General features: G+C 48.9%; 1 protein-coding gene across 4 annotated transcripts in view; it reads left to right on the top strand.

The window, feature by feature from the left end:
• Nucleotides 1-19671, top strand: part of DIP2C (disco interacting protein 2 homolog C) — a 432829-nt gene that overhangs the window by 319868 nt on the left and 93290 nt on the right. For all 4 annotated transcript variants that reach the window (XM_034929848.3, XM_034929851.3, XM_034929850.3 and 1 more), the window contains 5 exons: nucleotides 11178-11317; nucleotides 14106-14242; nucleotides 15936-16144; nucleotides 17208-17322; nucleotides 17828-18029. In XM_034929848.3, coding sequence (XP_034785739.1) covers nucleotides 11178-11317; nucleotides 14106-14242; nucleotides 15936-16144; nucleotides 17208-17322; nucleotides 17828-18029 — 803 coding nt within the window. The remainder of the gene's footprint in view (nucleotides 1-11177; nucleotides 11318-14105; nucleotides 14243-15935; nucleotides 16145-17207; nucleotides 17323-17827; nucleotides 18030-19671) is intronic.

The following is a 19671-nucleotide window of genomic DNA, read 5'->3' as shown; positions in this document are numbered from 1 at the left end:
AAAAACAAGTGTTCGGCTGCTACATTCCCCTGTTTTGTTGCAGAGAAGGGTCTGTAGAGGACGGATTATGCCTGTTTGGACGGGTTCGAGGATGGCCGTTTCCTCTATGTTGTGATCTAAGCATTTGTGTCCTGCGTGTTAACCATCATCCAGGGACAGCCTCTTCTGCACGTTAACCATCTTCCAGGGACAGCCTCTTCTGCACGTTAACCATCTTCCAGGGACAGCCTCTTCTGTGTGTTAACCATCTTCCAGGGACAGCCCCTTCTGCATGTTAACCATCTTCCAGGGACAGCCTCTTCTGCGTGTTAACCATCTTCCAGGGACAGCCCCTTCTGCACGTTAACCATCATCCAGGGACAGCCTCTTCTGCACGTTAACCATCTTCCAGGGACAGCCCCTTCTGCACGTTAACCATCTTCCAGGGACAGGCTCTTCTGCACGTTAACCATCTTCCAGGGACAGCCCCTTCTGCGTGTTAACCATCTTCCAGGGACAGGCTCTTCTGCACGTTAACCATCTTCCAGGGACAGCCTCTTCTGCGTGTTAACCATCTTCCAGGGACAGCCTCTTCTGCACGTTAACCATCTTCCAGGGACAGCCCCTTCTGCACGTTAACCATCTTCCAGGGACAGCCCCTTCTGCATGTTAACCATCTTCCAGGGACAGCCTCTTCTGCGTGTTAACCATCTTCCAGGGACAGCCTCTTCTGCGTGTTAACCATCTTCCAGGGACAGCCTCTTCTGCGTGTTAACCGTCTTCCAGGGACAGCCTCTTCTGCATGTTAACCATCATCCAGGGACAGCCTCTTCTGCATGTTAACCATCTTCCAGGGACAGCCTCTTCTGCGTGTTAACCATCTTCCAGGGACAGCCTCTTCTGCGTGTTAACCGTCTTCCAGGGACAGCCTCTTCTGCACGTTAACCGTCTTCCAGGGACAGCCTCTTCTGCACGTTAACCATCTTCCAGGGACAGCCTCTTCTGCACGTTAACCATCTTCCAGGGACAGCCTCTTCTGCGTGTTAACCATCTTCCAGGGACAGCCCCTGCTCCTGGTATCAAAGCAGAGACTGAACTTCCAGGTGCTGAGTTGCAGCTGGTTGGTTGCTTGGCTTTCAGTCCACTTAATTTAAAAAGGATAACGATTATCTGCAGTAGAATGCAAATAAAATTGCAGATGCATTGCTTACTATTTGTAGAATTTTGGCCCTCTCTGGAATATGTATCACTTAGTGATTCTCTTCTGCAAAAAAAAAAAAAAAAAAAAAAGTAGATAAATCAGAAGCTGAGGCACTCACAAGAAAGCCACCCAGTGGCTGCAGGTGCCAGCAGGGCCAAGCGTGGACATCTGGGCTTATGAGTCAGTCTTCCAGGCGTCGAGGTCCAGGGCCTTCAAGAGCCCCAGGTCTGACAGGGGTGCCCACGGCCCACTGGCTGTAGAGTATCTTCATATCACTCTTGCAAGCAACATAGAATGTCTGTCATGCAAAACAGAGCATGTCAGAAAGTTCTGGGGCTCACAGGATCAATGGAACCTCCAGTGTCCCACTTGATAAATACGCAGGATGCACGGGCACTTCCGGGAGCAGCAGCAGCCCTAGTGATGGGGAAGGGGTTGGGGTGGGGTAGGGGGGCAGGGCGTCCAGAAGCCAGCAGCAGCCGTCAGGGGTTGTGGGGGGGGGGAGTGGGGCGTGGCACTCGGGAGCCAGCAGCAGCCCTGGCGATGGGTATGTGGGAGCAGGCTGGCGCCTGGGCCGCAGGTGCTGTGCCCTCTGTCAGGTTGCCCAGCGCTGCAGGCAGGTCACTGCCGGAGCTTATGCCATTGGTTCTCCCCTCACAGAAAGGCCAGTCTCCAAAAAAGAATGACCAGCACTCATTGTAGGGAGGTTGAGAGTCTTTAAAAACATGAGTTGGAGACTTTGAAGGGACAAGGGCTGGCGACGCGCCTGTCCTCAGGCATGTCTGTGTTCATGTCTTTATGCATGTCTGTGTTCACGTGTGTCTAGGCATGTCTGTGTTCACGTGTCTGTGCATGTCTGTTCACATGTCTGTGCATGTCTGTTCATTTGTGTCTTTATGCATGTCCATGGGTGTCTAGGCATGTCTGTGTTCAGGTGTCTAGGCATATGTGTTCACATGTGTCTTTATGCATGTCTGTTCATGTGTGTATGCATATCTGTTCATGTGTGCCTAGGTATATCTGTTCATGTGTGTCTTTATGCATGTCTGTTCATGTGTGTCTATGCATGTCTGCGTTCACATGTCTGTGCATGTTTGTGTTCACGTGTCTGCATGTGTTCACATTTGTTTTTATGCATGTGTGTTCACGTGTCTTTATGCATGTCTGTGTTCACATGTATGCATGTCTGTGTCTAGGCATGTCTCTGTTCACGTGTCTTTATGCATGGCTGTTCATGCATGCATGCCTTCATGTCTGTCTTCACCTGTGTATGCCTGTCTTCATGTTTGTGTTGATGTGTGTGCCTTCATGTGTGTCTGTTTTCACCTTTGTGTTCATGTGTGTCAGCCAAGTGGTGGCAGGAAATCACATTCTCTAGTGAAGTCTGCTCAGTCTTGGTATGTGAACTGTATTTTCACCTAGGCATTTAAAGTATTTTCTTCTCTTTAAAACTGTCACTGTCCTGTTATATTTTGTGTTTTCTTTTCTCCTGATGTTAGTTTTAGAGTAGAAAAATATTGGGGAAATAGGGGCTCGTGGTGCGTAAACTCATCAGACATTTTTTAAAGGACAAATTGCAAGGCGAAAACCAGGAAACTGTTTACTGGCTACATGTATCCCCTAAATCTCCTGCCATCTGACTCTGTTATCATCTCTAGAATGTAGATGATAGACTTGATTTTCTTAAAGCTACGTTGTGAAATGTTTATTGAACTGAAAAACATAATTTTTAGCTTTGTAACTACAAAGTACTATTTGGATACCCTGATATTTTAGTAATGAAAAGGCAAAAATCATATAAAACAATGAAACAATAATTCCAGAAAAGATAAAATACCCCCTTGTCACCACAACCCTCTTCCAGTTTTTGAAAGTATTCAAGCTAGAAGTTAGCTGGGAGAAAAATCAAAGAAGACGTGTCTGCAGGGAGAAGGGTGCTGTCTGATGCCCACTGGGTGCTGATGGTGCCTGGATGAGTGACAGCGGAGAAAACGTCAGCACAACCCTGAGCCAAAGTGGATCCAAAGTGAGCCCTTCCCACTGCTCAGAAAAGTCAGACCCAGAGTTCCATAATCCCGCATGTAAGAGAACGCAAGATAAACTGTGTCATTTTATCTAAAAAGAGGGATAAAATTTTGCAATTCTCTAACTACAGAGTAGTTTCGAGATGAAAATCACGTGAACCAGAGCATGAGAGTTAGGTAGCATTTAATAGCAAACCAAGTTTCCTGTTTAATTTCACCCAATCACGTGCGTTTTACAGTGTGTTCTGTTTTGTGGTGAATTAGATGATGAGAAGTTTGTTTTGGCAAACGAGGTGCAGCGGGAAGATGGCAGAGGAGGGGCCTCCCCACAGGGTCCCCCCCCCCAGTTCCAGCCCATAACCTCCCCTGGAAATAGAAAGGTGGCCAAGGCTTATGAGAAAGAGTTTGTAAAAAAGTTTATATAGTGTGATCCCGTTTTTGGTAACAAAAAGTTAAGTATCTGTAAATAGTATATTCAGTGCAAAAAAAAAAAAAAAAAAGCTGCACTGCACAGGGTGGGTGAGGCAGTAAAGATGGGCAGCTCACTTTCCATGCTGTGCAGCTTGTAAAATGGGCTGTTTTTAGTGGGCATGCATTGCTCCTGTTAGAGAAAAGGAAGAATATTACATTAAATCAACTCATAACTTAATATATTGGCTGCTTTTACATTGTATCTTTTCCTATTAAAAGTCGCAATCTCAGTTATCTGTTGTGTTTTTGAAAGTCTGTGTCACACTAAACATCAAAAAAGGTATATGCACATTTTTCACTGAATTTCCCCTCGTGGTGCGTGTTTCCTGAAAATATTATTTCTGCTAAAATGAGTTCACAAGCTTAACTGCTCCTGTCCTTTAAAGGGCATTTTTACCAGTACTACGAATTTATTAGTTCATTCTGCTGCTGTGAAAAAGAGTGGCCCAGAGAGGAAAGAAAGCAGAGGAGATGTTCTGTGTTCTGTGTGCGTTGTGTGGCTGCCCCGGCACCTTCATCAGGGCTGATTTACGTCCATGTAAAAGAAAAACCTTTGGCGGTGAATGGTGATTCAAGACCAGAGCAGCTGCCCTGTTTAAAAAAAAAAAAAAAAAGACACTTCATCGGGGTTCTGGCTGCCAGTTCAGAAGGGAAGACCCCCTCCCCTCCACCCCCCACTCTCAAACAGGCTTCCCGGTAACTTCCCATTTTTTCTGGAACCCGAATGCGTGTTCCCAAAGAAGCAACGTTGTGCAGGTGCTTCGACGCCAGCACGGGGAACGTCGTGTGTGGGATGAGCACCACCTCATTCTTGCGCTGTGCCGGCTCCGTCGGGGGCCGAGGTGGGCCTGGGTCCTTCTCTGTGCCGGCTCCGTCGGGGGCCAAGGTGGGCCTGGGTCCTTCTCTGTGCCGGCTCGTCGGGGGCCGAGGTGGGCCTGGGTCCTTCTCTGTGCCGGCTCTGTCGGAGGCCGAGGTCGGCCTGGGTCCCCATCTCACTGCTCTCGCGCCTGCTTTGTCATGTGGGCAGGGCTTCATCTTGAGGATTCCTCGTCTGTAGATGAGAATCACAGCAGTAGCCACGTCAGAGGTCCGTGTGAGCATTGAGTGGGTTCATACACACACACAGCTTGAAAGCACATCTGGTACATAGTAAGAATTCAACAAATGTTACCGCCGTTACATGACTACAGGCGTGTTTTGTGTGTGGTCCGTTGCATAGAAATGCTGTGTAAAGATTGCTGGGGAGGAGGGGGCCTGCAGCTTAACTCTTTGTTCTCCAAATGTGCTGTTGTTGCTAAGCTGAGAATTACTACATTGGAGATCGCCCGTATAAGATAGAAAAATGAAAGACCTTGTTGACTCACTTGCTTAAGGGATTCAGCAAATGATGAGCGGCACTGAAGCTGTGCAGGTGCAGTGTGGCTCTCTGTTAAGCCCTAGGACTGGAGGCTGTGAGGCTTGTTCACTACTTGATATGTTTGTTTTGTGTGAATGTCCCAAGCCTGGCCCGGCTCTGCTTGTGGTCAGGAGTAGCAAACTGCGGATGTGTTCATGAAATTTATAGGAGCTGCTGCTTCAAGGTGTTATGCGGGCAAGGCTTATGGAATGTTTTCCAGAGGCTGGAAATGCTATGACAAGTCAGTGGTGCAAATGGTTCAATGGAAGCCATAGTGTACATTCCTCGTGAGGCCACATTGCAAGGTCTGGCCTGCTTCTCTCCTTTTTGTTGGTGTGTTTGCATTGTTATAAAGGAGTGTGTGAGACTGGGTAATCTATAAGGAAAAGAGGTTTATTTTGGCTCACAGTTCTGCAGGCTCTAAGAGAAGCATGGCTCCAGCATCTGCTCAGCTCCTGGTGAGGCCTCAGGAAGCTTATGATCATGGCAGAAGGCAAAGTGGGAGCCTGCATGTCACATGGTGAGAGATTGAGCAAGCAAGAGAGAGAGAGAGGAGGTGCCCAGCTCTATTCTAAACAACTAGATCCCACATGAACTCATAGAGTGAGAACTCTCGCGTTACTGCGAGAACAGGCCCACCTGCAGTGTTGGACGTCACATTTCAACGTGAGATCTGCAGGCAACAAAACACCCAGACTCTGTTGTCCTTTAGTTTTATTTTGTTTTCCCTTTGCACATCATTGTGGTATTGTATACACGGGTACGTATTTTGCTCCTTCCATATCTCCAAGAGTGGACTCTGCCTCCTTACATTCCTGGAGATCACTGAGATGGTCCCTCCTGGAATCCATATTCTTCATGAGACACACAAAGCTGCTTGGTCTTGAACACCATTTCACATGGTAACTGAGTTTGGAAGTTGATGAATGGGCGGATACCTTTATTAGCCATTTTTTAATGTACTGATATTGATTATTAAGGTGGATGTTTTTTAAACCCCCTCGAATTCTGCCTATGGGGACTGTTTCTTCCCTTCCTCACCTCATCTACCTACTTGGGATTTTTACTTCTTAGCAAGGTGTTGATGGAGATAAATATCATCTAACTTTCTTAATAATACAGGTTAACACAAATTGGACCAACAAATGGTGTTTTGGCTCTGCTCCACAGCAGTGGCTTTGGGTAGAACTCAGCCCTCCTTGCCCCTGCCCCTGTCTGCTAAACAGGGAGGGTCATGGTGCTGCACCCATCTCCACAGGGTTGCTGTGCAGAATAGGTCATTAAATATATAACCACAACACCATACAGCCAGTGTGAGGTGCTTTTCTAGTAGATGAGAAAATAATACTCCTGTTCTGTTAGTGGGAATGCAAAGTATGTTATTTTGGGAGGATATTTAGGTCTTCTTAAAAACTTAAGTATATGTGCTTTTTGATTCTCCATTTTCTTTCTAGGTATGTATATCACAGATACATTTCCAGCTGTATAAAAATTGAATGAAAGAAAATATATGATCATATATTCGTATTACTAAACACTGTGTGTAACAAAGCAGCTGAGTTCAGTGGTGCACACACCTACACAGATGCACACCCACACGCAGACACATGGAAAGATCTGCAGATATGTTTAGTGAAGAGAGTGAGTTTTAGAATGTTGGGGTGATCAGATCCAACACCAGGTTGTTGGGGTGACAAAGTCTGGTGGAGTCAAAGGAATGAGGAAAGACAGTGAGAGAGAAATTGGGTCCAGGGGGCTATTGCGAGTATGGAGGCTGCGAAGGCCCTGAGCTCTGGAAGCCCAGACTATTTATTGGTGATCAAACAAAGAAACAGGTGTTGAGAATGTGGGGATTGAAAGGGCAAGCGCATGATCTTATAGCTGTGACGGTTTAGCATTTCCTTTGAAGCATGTGGAACATATTCTGCTTGAGATAATGGAGAGCAGGTTGTTTTAACTCAGGATACAATCGACCCTGGGAGAGCAAGGAGCCAGCAAGTCTAGACACATTCCAGAGCCACAAGCCCTGGATTCTATCCAAGCCACGAGGGATTTTCTGCCCTGGGCTTAGTTTATGGTATGTCAGGGTAGCCTTCCACCCTTTAGCACAGAGCTTGGTGTTCCAAAGGCCACAAGGGGTTTTAGACCCTGGACCCCAGACATGTTCCAAGACTCTTAAATTATGTCAGACCTGCAAGCCCTGCCTCACCTTCTCCCGACACTCAGCTTTTCTGCCAACATAGAAGAAGCATCATCTTGATTCTGCTTTTCTTTTAAAAATCAATGTATTGATATACATACATATTTTATACTTAACTGCATATCTAGGAGTCTAAACTTTGACATAAAAAAATCTGTATGTGGTTATTTGTGGGGTATAGGATTGGAGCAGAAACAGGGACTTTGCCTTTTGACTGTGATGTTTGCCTTGTTCATACTAAGAACGTGCTCACGTTGGTTGTGCTGTTTGCTTCTAAGTTTTTGTAAAAAGAAGAGAGCAGTAGACTGATTGACTCAGTGTCCTGGAATCAGAGGCAAAGACCAGGGAGGGGCGGGCACTCAGGTCATCAGGGGCTATGCTCTGGGTCCGAGTCCTGCCGAGCCCCACCACCCACTTGGGCAGTGAAGTCAACCTTTCTTTGCCCGAATCTTCTCATCTGAAAGTGAGGAATAATAGCCATAGGCTTATGGTGAGTTTTAAGCGAGTCCCTATGCATGAAAGACTCAGAACCATTTGGCACACGGAGGGTACCACTGGGGCACTGGTTTGCCATCTGGAGGGGGAGGCATCAGCACCACCAGGTCAGAAGTTAAGGGGTGGCCCCAGACACCACGTCTGTGGGGAGGTGGGGCTGTGAGGCTGCCAGTGTGTCAGGAGTACCTGAGCTTCTATGCCTGCCTGTGTGCCGGGAGCACCCGCGCTTCTGTGCCCGCCTGTGTGCCGGGAGCACCCACGCTTCTGTGCCCGCCTGTGTGCCGGGAGCACCCGCGCTTCTGTGCCCGCCTGTGTGCCGGGAGCACCCGCGCTTCTGTGCCCGCCTGTGTGTCGGGACCTCCTGCACTTCTGTGCCTGGCTGTATGCCAGTGTCTTGCACATCTGCAAGGAAAGAATCCCAGGGCCGTGCGTTTTCTCCGACTAGCAAGGGAATTTATGAAATATGAATAAATGTACAGTGGCAGGTTAAATTAATGCAAGGTTAACGTTGCTAATATGAACATATTCAGCCTCCTGGAACTATTATTGTATAAGCATAATTGAAAAGTTCTTACAGCAAACACAATTTGTAATCTTAACATATTCAATTATTAAATGTGCAGGTCTTATTTCTCGTTAATTGTGTTTAAACGTAGAAAAGAGGATCTTGGCCAGGCACAGTAGCTCACGCCTGTAATTCCAACACCTTGGGAAGCTAAGGAGGGCGGATCACTCAAGGTCAGGAGTTCGAGGCCAGCCTGGCCCACATGGTGAAACCCTGTCTCTACTAATAGCAAAAAAATTAACTGGCTGTGGTGGCGGCGCCTGTAGTCCCAGCTATTCAGGAGGCTGAGGCAGGAGAATGGCTTGAATCCGGGAGGCAGAGGTTGCAGCGAGCCAAGATCGCGCCATTGCACTCCAGCCTGGGTGACAGAGTGAAACTGTGTCTCAAAAAAAGAAAAAAAAAAAGGGGGGGGATTTTGTAATTGAGACAACAAAACATAAGTGATTGGGCCCTGAGATAACTTTTTCCCTTCCGGCCCCTTGCCCAGCAGGTCAGTGTTCTGAATCTTGGCTAGCCCAGCATTTTGCTTTCATGTGGCTTTTTAAAACAAAAAGAAGTGTACCTTAAATTTTTATCACTAAGATAGTGTATTCGGGCTCTCGTAACAAAGTACCACACACTGAGTGGTTTAAACAACAGACACTTGGCTCAGTTCTGGAGGCTGGAGTTGGAGACCCCAAGGTGTCACAGGGCTGGGCGTCTGGAGGTGCTGAGGGAACCCATCCCAGGCCTCACCCCGGCCTCCCTCGGGTGCTGCTCAGCTCAGCCCAGGCCTCACCCCAGCCTCCCTCGGGTGCTGCTCTGCTCAGTGATCCACCCCAGGCCTCACCCCAGCCTCCCTCGGGTGCTGCTCAGCTCACTGATCCGCCCTGGGCCTCACCCCAGCCTTGGGTGCTCAGCTATCCTGGATGGGTACCTGTCACTCCAGTCTCTGCCTCCGTTGTCACGTGAGCTTCTCCCTGTGTCTGGGCCTCTCTCTTCTCTTACAAGGACAGAGTAATTGGATTTAGGGTCCATTCTAACCCAGTATGACCTCATGTTAACCTGGTCATAAGATGGCCCTGGCTTAAGGTGGCTCAACTTCAATTTCCGCCTTTACAATGGGTTTATCAAGTTGTAACCGCATTGTAAGTCCAGGGGCATCTGTCTCTGAACAGGCCCTGCTTCCAAATAAGGTCACAGATAGGAGGGGTGATCTTTTGCGGGGACACGATTCAACCCACAGCAGATGCTAAAGCTCACAGTTGCCTGACTTCCACACTGATCTTTGTAGAGGACTCTTGTAGGGTGAGGGGATGGTGCAGGGTGAGAGGATGGTGTAGGGTGAGGAGGTGGTGGCAGGACCACTGACAACACCTGTGTTTTCATTTTGAAGTTTTGATTTGTTTGGGGTCTCTGGGAAGTAAAGGCCAGGAGGATAATGGAAAGCCCAGGGATGTGAGCTCGCCCTATCTAGGTAGTTCCGTGTGGGTTTTCTTATTTGGGGAGACTTTTCTTTTATATCTGCTTAGCTCTATCCTTTTTGATTCTTACATCTAGAATAATTCTGTTTCCAGAGTCTTTCATGCTTTTTTCAATACACTAGTTACTTCATTCAAATGAGATCTCCTTTTCCAAATATTAACTTCTATGTTGCCTCATTTATGTCTTCAGTTTCATTATAAACCATAATATTTTAAAGTTAAACAGCTAACTTATAGTCCAGCTTTTAGGTCTGAAGTGCGTTAAAGATTTGTAAACGGAAAATTACAGAAACAATGTGTACCTAAATTGTGGTGACTCACTTAGATAACCATTGAGGAATTGTTAGTTTTCAGGAATGTAATCCGTGATCTTAGATTTTAACTTATTTGTTTGCAAATTTAGTCAGCAGCTATTCATTGCTAGACATTTTCCAGGGCTGGGATGCAGCAGTGAGCAAAACAAACTGTGGCCGCTCTTGGGAGATTTGGGTCTGAGGGAGGAGGTCGCACAGGTAGTCAGAGGTGTGTGCTGTGGGGTGGGCACACTGGGTGGGGGGTGTTTTCTGAGGGGACAAGAAGTCCCCTGGAGACAGGGAGAGGGCCGTGTGGACGTCTGCCGGAGGAACGTCCTGGGTAGCAGCGAGAACCAGCACAGAAGCCCCAAGGCGGGAGCAAGCTGGGGTGTCCGGCAGAGGAGGTGGGGTGGGCCCCAGAGTGGTGAACGTGTGTGCAGTGGTCTTCTGAAAACTGCCTTATGCGGACCCCTCTTCTCCTGACCCACAGTGCATTCTACAGCTTGCCTGCCACCCAAATAGTTTTCCTTAGAACTTGGCAGCCACAATGGCACAGAGTAAATCTTATTTTAGATGCTTATAAAATTGGGCATACACCCAGGCAGTCTGCATCTGAATTGAGGCTGGACAGTCAGGATTTCCATCATTGCTGTTCAGTGGTTTTGTCTGCATTCTTGGAGTGGATGCACCACCTTCCAGACATTTGCAAAACTAGAAGAGCAGACCGTGCAGTGAGCAGGAGCCGGGAGGAGAGAGCGAGCCGGTCTGTGCAGGGCCGGGAGGGAGGAGAGAGAGAGCTGGTCTGTGCAGGGCCTGCATAGAGGGGACAGGAGAGGAGCTGCGTTGGTAGTTTACGGGTGTTCTTGGGATTCCCTGGGAATGTAGAGGCGGAAGCAGTAGACTCGCTGCCAGCTGTTCATAAACAGAACGAGCATCCCCTAATGCGGCCACATGGGCAGCCAGCACTGTGCCTGGGGTGCCAGCACTGTGCCCAGAGGTACCCAGCCTGCCGCATGTGTGCTGACTGCACATCTGTGGTTGTGATGGCTTATCTGCTCCTGCATATTCAAGTTAAAAACTGTCATTACAGGCCCACGGATGACAGTAACCAGCCCCCGGGCCGGGGTGTCCTCTCCATGCATGGGCTGACCTACGGGGTCATTCGTGTGGACTCGGAAGAGAAGCTCTCCGTGCTCACCGTGCAGGATGTCGGCCTCGTGATGCCTGGAGGTGAGTGTGGGTCGCGAGCCACACAGATTAATCAGTTATTAAATGCTTTTCTAACACGTCACCAAAGCCTGCGTTCCCGCGTTCCCGCGGTGTGCCCTTGGGCTGAGAGCCTCACTCCCAGTCTTCTGAAGTCTTTGTTAGGCTTCAGACATTTGAGGCAGTGTTCCCTCTCCTGGTAGACGATCAAGAAGATGGGGAAGGGCAGCTTTGCACACTGGGACCTCAGGCTGCTCTTCCCTGGAAGGCTTCGGGGCCAATGCAGGGTCCACACTGGTGCCTGGGCAGCTTCCCTTCCCTGCCCCAGAGGACGTGCCCATCCGTCACCCTAAGGCACTAGCCAGAGTGGGAACAGCCAAGCTCGGCTTCCGCCAAGGCAGACACGTGTGAAAATCAAGGAATGTGAGTTTGTGTGACCATGAAACCTGTTTTCAGCAGTAGGGACCTTTTTCCAAGTCTCAGAAGCCTTTTCCACAGATGCATGAGGAAGCGCCCAGCTGCAGGGCCCACCGTGCCTCCCCACCAGCCCCACGAGGAGCACCCAGGCACCTCCCAGGAGCCGCTTTACCATTCTCAGGGTGCACACGTCTGGTTCTCAACTCATGGGGTCACAGGCAGCATCAGCCCCTGGCTGTTTGGCCCGAAAGGGAACCTGTCTCTTTTCTCAGCTGGGGACCCTGGAGCCTGTGTCTCCTGCTGAGCCCTCCAGGCATGGGGTGTGGGCTCAAGCCCAGCAGGGTAGCCATGCCTGTGCGAGCAGTGCTGCCGCCTTCAGCAGCAGGTGCAGGGCGCCAGGTCAGGTGGGCCTCAGCAGGGACCCTCGCCCCATGGAGTCTCACAGAGGCAGACCCCTCATGCCCTTTCAGGGTGAGCTGCGCTAGGGCCAGGCACTCCAGAAGATGTCTTGCCTTTCTGTTCGGCCTGTTTGGCATAAAAGAAATGAAGGCAGCCCGTGGCTTCCCTCCTCCTCACTACTCCCTGATTCCCTGCGGATGCCCTCCAGCATCCCCGCAGCTGTGCCTCTGCCTGCAGCCCTCTAGCCCCTGTGTCCAGACCACTCCCTGCCTCCCAGCTGTGGCCAGGGCCCCTGGCTCCATTTCTTTAATATTTAATTTTCAAATAATTGGAGCTGCATGGTGAAATCTTCAAAAGGTTCTGAAGGACACAATGAAAATGCTCTTTTGTGACTGTGAGAACAACCGCGAGCTTCCCAGACCCCCTGTCAGAGGCACCTGGGGCTGTGGAACAGTGAGAGCAACCCCGGGCTTCCCAGACCCCCTGTCAGAGGCACCTGGGGCTGTGGAACAGAAGCCTGCACCCCCACCCCTTGTGTGTTCTCTGCCCTGGGTTCCGGGGTTTTCTCACGTCATGATGGAGTACTGCGTACATACGTATGTTTTATCTTAAGGGTCCTTTGTCAGCGCGTAACGAGCTCCGCGGTGTTCTCAAGGCAGCACAGTGCTACCTTGTGGGAGCACTAAGTTTATTTGAGCCCCCCCGTTTGGTGATTTTTCCTCTTTTGCTGCTGCAGTGAGTGACCCCCTCGTGTCTAATGGAAACAGTTCTGGAAGTGGGAGTTCTGTTTCAAAGAGAACTGCCGATGTAATTTTTATGATTGTCTTTTCGAAGGTTGTGAAGCTATACCCTGCCGAGCGGTAAACAGCAGCACTTCTTTCTCCACTCCCTTACCCACCATATTACCTGACTTTTGTTTTTACCAATCTGATGGGTGAAGAATCTTTCAGTGTAAGTTTAATGTGAACTTTTTTTTTTTTTTTTTTTGAGACGGAGTCTCGCTGTCGCCCAGGCTGGAGTGCAGTGGTGCGATCTCGGTTCACTGCAGGCTCTGCCCCCCAGGGTTCACGCCATTCTCCTGCCTCAGCCTCCCGAGTAGCAGGGACTACAGGCGCCCGCCACCACGCCCGGCTACTTTTTTGTATTTTTAGTAGAGATGGGGTTTCACTGTGTTAGCCAGGATGGTCTCGATCTCCTGACCTTGTGATCTGCCCGCCTCGGCCTCCCAAAGTACTGGGATTACAGGCGTGAGCCACCGCGTCCGGCCTTAATGTGAATTTTTCTTCCTGTGAGTTTAACTTATGTTTCCACTGTTCTGTACTCCAGCCCAGCGGGTGCCGGCTGTTTTAGGCTCTTTCTAAACAGCTCAGCTGTCACTAATGCACACTCCACCCTTCTGAAGCCTGAGGCTCTTGGCTCCCTAATCAGATTTGTGGATTGCAGTTGGGGGGTATGTAGGATGTTGTTGTTGGGCAAAGCATGAAAGTGTTGGTGGCACAGACCAGTGAGAACTTATCAGCATTGAACCGTGTGCGAAGCGCTCCAGTGGTGTTCTCGGAAGGACTCACCTTGCACGGAGTGTGAAATCGAAGATTCAGATTTCCATAAGACATTAGAGGCTTGATTTGCAGAGGTCAAGTTGCACCACGTTGCTGATGTCTGTGTGGCAGGTGGCCCTGATGTTGGTTCTGAGGTTCCTCCCCATATCTAAATGGCAGATGATGTCACGCCCCTAAATACAACTTGCGCATTAACATTAAAGCAATTGAAATATTTATTGATGTTTCAACTATGAAATTTGACATGTTGCTGCAACAGGAAAAATCATGGCTCTTTAGGGAAAATGAGTGCCTGGCTGACTACCATCCGTGCAGTTGTGCTCCAGACCCCATTCCTGTTCACTGGTGTCCTCGTTCATATTCGCATCTTCCCTGTTTCCTTTATTCTCCCCACGTGCCCCCTCTCACACTGCATGTGCTTTCCTGTTTGCTCTTAGCCATCATGTGTTCAGTGAAGCCAGACGGGGTTCCTCAGCTGTGCAGAACGGATGAGATCGGGGAGCTGTGTGTGTGTGCAGTTGCGACGGGCACGTCCTACTATGGCCTCTCCGGCATGACCAAGAACACCTTTGAGGTAGGTGGAGTAGAGTCTTAACATGGGCACCATCTGTGGCTCCGTCTCCAAAGAGCCCTTGCCAGGTGCATAGTGATAGACGTGGAATGTAAGATCCATTTTAGCAAGACGTGTTTATATGAATGAAAACGATGGCACTTTACCACTTTTTATCACTTTTGATAAATTTGTTTTATCAGCATTGTTCTGACCTTATAACCAGTGTTTAAAAGAATAAGTATGCTTTAAAAAGGATCCTTTTTGTTACTTTTCTCACTTCTACTGTGAAAAGTGGATCATTATTGAACGTGCACTCGTGTGCGTGAAGGGCCTTGCCTGGGGAAGCCAAGTGGAGCCCCTTTACAGCCCCTTGGCCTGGGCTACACGTGGCCAGGTATGAACCCTCGCCTGGGGAAGCCAACTAGAGCCCCTTTACGGCTCCTCAGCCTGGGCTAGACGTGGCCAGGTATGAACCTGTGAGAACTCGAGCACACGTGTATGTAACGATCTCAGTGGCACAAGCAAGTATGCATGTGGTGTACACAGATGCGTGTGTAATGTGCGTGCATGGGGCGTGTGCACAGATGTGCTGTGTAATGAAGGGCTCAGACACACGTTCAGTGCTGCAACTCAGAACTCTTATCTTTTTACCAAGTAGGTCCTGGCCTTAGAAGTAGCACAACATTTAAGTTATATGTAAGAAAATATAAAATGTTTGGGGATACATTTCCTAAATGTTTAGAACTTTTGGTTGTTGTTGAGACAGGGTCTTGCTCTGTCACTCAGGCTGGAGGGCAGTGGCACGTTCACAGCTCGCTGCAGCTTCAAACTCCTGGGCTCAAGCCATCTTCCTGCCTCAGCCTCTGAGTCACTGGGAGTACAGGCGTGTGCCACCACACCTGAATAATTAAAAAAAAAATTCTTGTGTACATATGGGGTCTCATGCTGTTGTCCAGGCTGATCTCAAACTCCTGGCCTCAAGCAATCCTCCCATCTTAGCTTCCTAAAGTGCCGGGATTACAGGCATGAGCCACTGTTGCTGGTCTAAATGTTGAGAACTTTGGATGTGGCTGAACAGATGTTACAGTACCTGTCTATGATAGCTTTCTTGAGTGTGAATTCAACTTTCTAAAATATCCCTGGAAACTGAGCTAGATACAAATCTAAATAAAAACTCCATCTCCGTTCCTCTGATTCATCTGCAAGGGTGGAGGAAAAAAAGAGGTTTAGAGTTTGAACTGATTTGATTTGCTTCCTTAATATTTTTCTTTTCAGCATACTTCCAACAAGGGCAAATAACATTTTATGAATGAATAGAGATTACTTTAAAACTAACATACGTTGTTTAAAATGTACCTTGACTCTTCACTCGTCTTTTACATTGTGGCTTTGTAAACCAAGTGATCAGTTATTGCTGATTGGCCTCCTGTGAGACTTCTGGGTGTTATCTGTTCAGGGTTCAGAGGCAGGAGGCTCCAGCAGGTGAGTGGAGGTGCAGGAACGGATGGGGTCCTGCTGAGGTGGGCAGGAAGTGCTTTTCTGCCTCGAAGACTGTTGGCCACCAGTGGTCACTGTGACCTCGGCCCTAGGGCAGGGTTGCTGGGGTGAAAGGCAGAGCTTAAGCAAAGCAGGTGCCGTGCTCGCAGGAGTAGCGGCGAGGATTAAAACCAGCTGACCACATGAACAGTGGCCTGATGGATGCTGTTTCCCCCAGGTGTTTCCCATGACAAGCTCCGGGGCTCCGATCAGTGAATACCCATTCATAAGGACAGGCTTGCTGGGGTTCGTGGGCCCCGGAGGCCTCGTCTTCGTGGTGGGCAAGATGGATGGCCTCATGGTGGTCAGCGGGCGCAGGCACAACGCCGACGACATCGTGGCCACCGCGCTGGCCGTAGAACCCATGAAGTTTGTCTACCGGGGAAGGTCAGTGGCGTTCTGCAAATCAAGCATATGGTTTCCGGTCGGCCATATTTTTTATGTGGTTTTGAAGGGTTGAAAGTTGCACAGATTCCTTAAATGTATTGTGTCTCCATTTCCTCTTCCATGTTATTGAAGTAACTGGACTCTGACCTCTGAGATTTAATCCAGTTCTGAATGTCCAAGATTTTATAGAAATTCCCTGAGCTCCATAAATATATTTCCACTGAACTTCCCCTCTAAGTATAATAGAAATATGCATTAGAAAACTTATTTCTGATAAATAACTGCACAAATTAAAGATCCAGGTATCCATCGTGGAGCGGGTTGGAGAGACCCAAGGACAATGGTTCAGTCACAGACTTGCGTGAGCGCAGACGCTCGCCACCTCCCTGCTCTACCGGTTTTCTTCTTCCCTGCCTTGCCTGGTGCACAGTGGAGGCTGCGTGATGAAATAAGTTGCCACAGTTCCTGAGTTTTTGCCAATCTGGAGGAAGTCATAAAGTGTTTTAGAGCCTTTTTTCAGTTTGGAAGCTGATGGGAGCAGGAAGTAGATACCTGGATATGATGTTGCCGCCTTTGAATTATCTTTAAAGCTACAATCTCTTTTACTGGAGGTGACTGTGCTGTGCTGACGGTATAAGGCACATACACTTAGCAGAAAATCACTAGTTCTGAAACGGCAAATTTCTACTGATTTGGAGACCATTAACTTCACAGGTGCAAACTCGAGCTGTGAAGGGTGTGACTCTCTAAATTTCAGCAGGTCTGATCATTGCGCATTTGCCCCTCTGTACCGAAAGGCGTAACCTGGTCACCAGAGCCTGCGGGTGCTGTGTGTGGCCTCCGTGGGGATCAGGGTGACCTTGCCTCAGCAGCATCCCTGGGTGCCTCCCACAGTTCTTCCCGTACTGATGAGTGTGGGGAAATTCGGAAGTACAGCGGCCGTTTTGAAGTCGTAGTTGGAGCTGTGTCACTCACTAGTGATGGTTATGGAGCCCCTGATGGCGGAGGGAGGGCTGCATGAGCGTCCCCGGCGCATGCTCACCATGCTCCTGTGTCCCCGCAGGATAGCCGTGTTCTCGGTGACCGTGCTGCACGACGAGAGGATCGTGATCGTGGCCGAGCAGAGGCCTGACTCCACGGAAGAGGACAGTTTCCAGTGGATGAGCCGTGTGCTGCAGGTTGCCCTCCCTCGCCCTGGGCACTGGTCCCCTGTGTCTTGTTTCTGGCCTCCTTACTTCATTCAGATCATGGCGTGACCAGCTGTGGCTTTGCCTGTGGGGTGGCCCTTTTTCCCTTCCCTTCATTTGATCAGGAACTACATCAAGTGTCCAGAAACTAGCTCAGCAGATTGAGGGTGTAGGGACCAGGAATTTGCACAGCTGGTTCCTACCGGACACCTTGGGGAGGTCAAAGTAAGCTTTTTGTTTGATCTTGAGAACATGTTATCTTTTCTCCAAAGTTCCTTTTTTACTGTGTATGGTCTTCCACAAGCCCTGGGTAACATTATTCAGCTTTGGTGAGTTTAGTAGGAAAATCCTTTCTCTTACCTTGGCATTTTTATGCTGGGAACAGTGCTTATACTGCACAGACATCTGTGTATTGTGGATCATATTTTGCATAATATAAATACGTACTGTTTATACTTCCTCTTATAACATGATTTCTTCTTTATTAACTTTCTAGGCGATTGACAGTATACATCAAGTTGGAGTTTATTGCCTGGCCTTGGTGCCAGCAAACACCCTCCCCAAAACCCCGCTTGGTGGGATCCATTTATCAGAAACAAAACAGCTTTTTCTGGAGGGCTCTCTGCACCCCTGCAATGTCCTAATGTGCCCCCACACCTGCGTCACAAACTTGCCTAAGCCTCGACAGAAGCAGCCAGGTATGTGCACCACTTGGGCAGCTTGTGAGGTGCGGGAGTTCCTTTGGGGCTGCACAGCACTGGGAGGTGCGGGAGTTCACCCAGGGCTGCTTGCACGAAGCTGATGCTTGCGGGAAAGAAGTGGTTACCCCAAGAAAATAGAATGGGTGGGGGCAACTTGGATTCTGGTCTTCTGGCTGTAAATGCCTTGCTTTTATTCTCTGTAGGCTCAGGGGTGTTAGTGTGGTCGTCAGCAGGTAACTTACTGGCTCTGTTCTCCCGTTGCAAAAGCTCATTCTCCTGAAGGACACGGCCATGGTGCTCTCACTTTCTAAGCACATTGGGTTCACATGTATGGTTGCTCTTTCATTTCTGACCTACTTCTAATTTTTTTCTTATGTTGTAGATTTCCTTAAATATTCCTTCTCCATTTCTTTTTATTTTCCCCCACACCATTGTTCTCATGGTCTCTGGTTTTTATGATTGGCACAGTTTTTTCCCCCCACACTGTTGTTCTTGCGGTCCCTGGTTTTTATGATTGGCACAGTTTGTTTCCGCCCCCTCCCACACACGGTTGTTCTCACGGTCTCTGGTTTTTATGATTGGCACAGGTTTTTTTTTTCCCCACACTGTTGTTCTCGCGGTCCCTGGTTTTTATGATTGACAGTTTTTTTTCTTCCAAACCGTTTTTCTCGCAGTCCCTGGTTTTTATGGTTGGCACGGGGAATGTGCAGTTGCAGGGAACAGTATCCATTTCACTACATTCTGTGGGTGCGTGGCCTTCTGTTGGGAGCCGCTCAAGCCATGGGCATCGTCCCTCAGGGAGTGCTCTGAAAGGGTGGAAAACGCTGCCTCTGTCTGCCGCCTCGGGACGTAAACAGCCTTGTGAAGGACACGGAGGCAGTTGCTCTCCCCAGGCTGTTTCTGTAGTATGAAGATTTATAACGGTGTCAGCGCTCTCCAGGGTATCCTCATTGTAAACTCTGAAGTGACCTGATCCTCTCTCCCCACTGTTTGATTGTCAGACACTCTCAACCCAGCAACCCCAGTGACCCACGGTCCCAGCTGGGAAGTAGTTCAGTAGCTGGTGGAGACAGGGTTCAGACAAGTGTTTATGGAAGGAGGAGGATCCTTTGCAAATACAAAGCTGTGATGAGTCTATAGCTACAGGGCTCGGCTCACCTGAGCCAAATATCGAGAAGCCCAGTGACCGGGAAAACCCAGGAGAGAGAGAGCAGCCAGCAGCCTCACGCCGAGGTCAGGAAAACCCAGTGGGGAGACAGAGCCAGCAACCTCACACTGCGGTCAGGAGGCCTGCAGAAAGCCCTCTTCCATAGGAGTTTAGCTGGGGAATAGTGGCCCAGGAGATTGGAAATCTTTTTACTCTAATAATGTACTTCATTAAATGAAGCTTCATGTGGTTGATAACTTGAAAGAAAGAAAATAATATATATATATTTAGTGTCTCATCTGTTTTTGCTAAACTGAGAGGTTATGTAATTTTGTGTCTCTAAAAAGCTTTTTAACAAATATTAACTGGCAGAGCTGAGGCCCTATGTCTCTGCTGAGGGCCTGATGCGCAGCTTAGCAGACATCCCCTGCCCTGGGGCCCCAGCTTCGAACCACAGAGAAGGGAATTGGACTGGATGATTTCTAAGGCCCC

Source organism: Pan paniscus, chromosome 8, assembly GCF_029289425.2.
Source record: "Pan paniscus chromosome 8, NHGRI_mPanPan1-v2.0_pri, whole genome shotgun sequence".
In the NCBI taxonomy this organism is placed as follows: domain Eukaryota; kingdom Metazoa; phylum Chordata; class Mammalia; order Primates; family Hominidae; genus Pan; species Pan paniscus.
The sequence above is the reverse complement of the archived record's forward strand: the minus strand, read 5'-3'. Positions and strand labels throughout refer to the sequence as shown.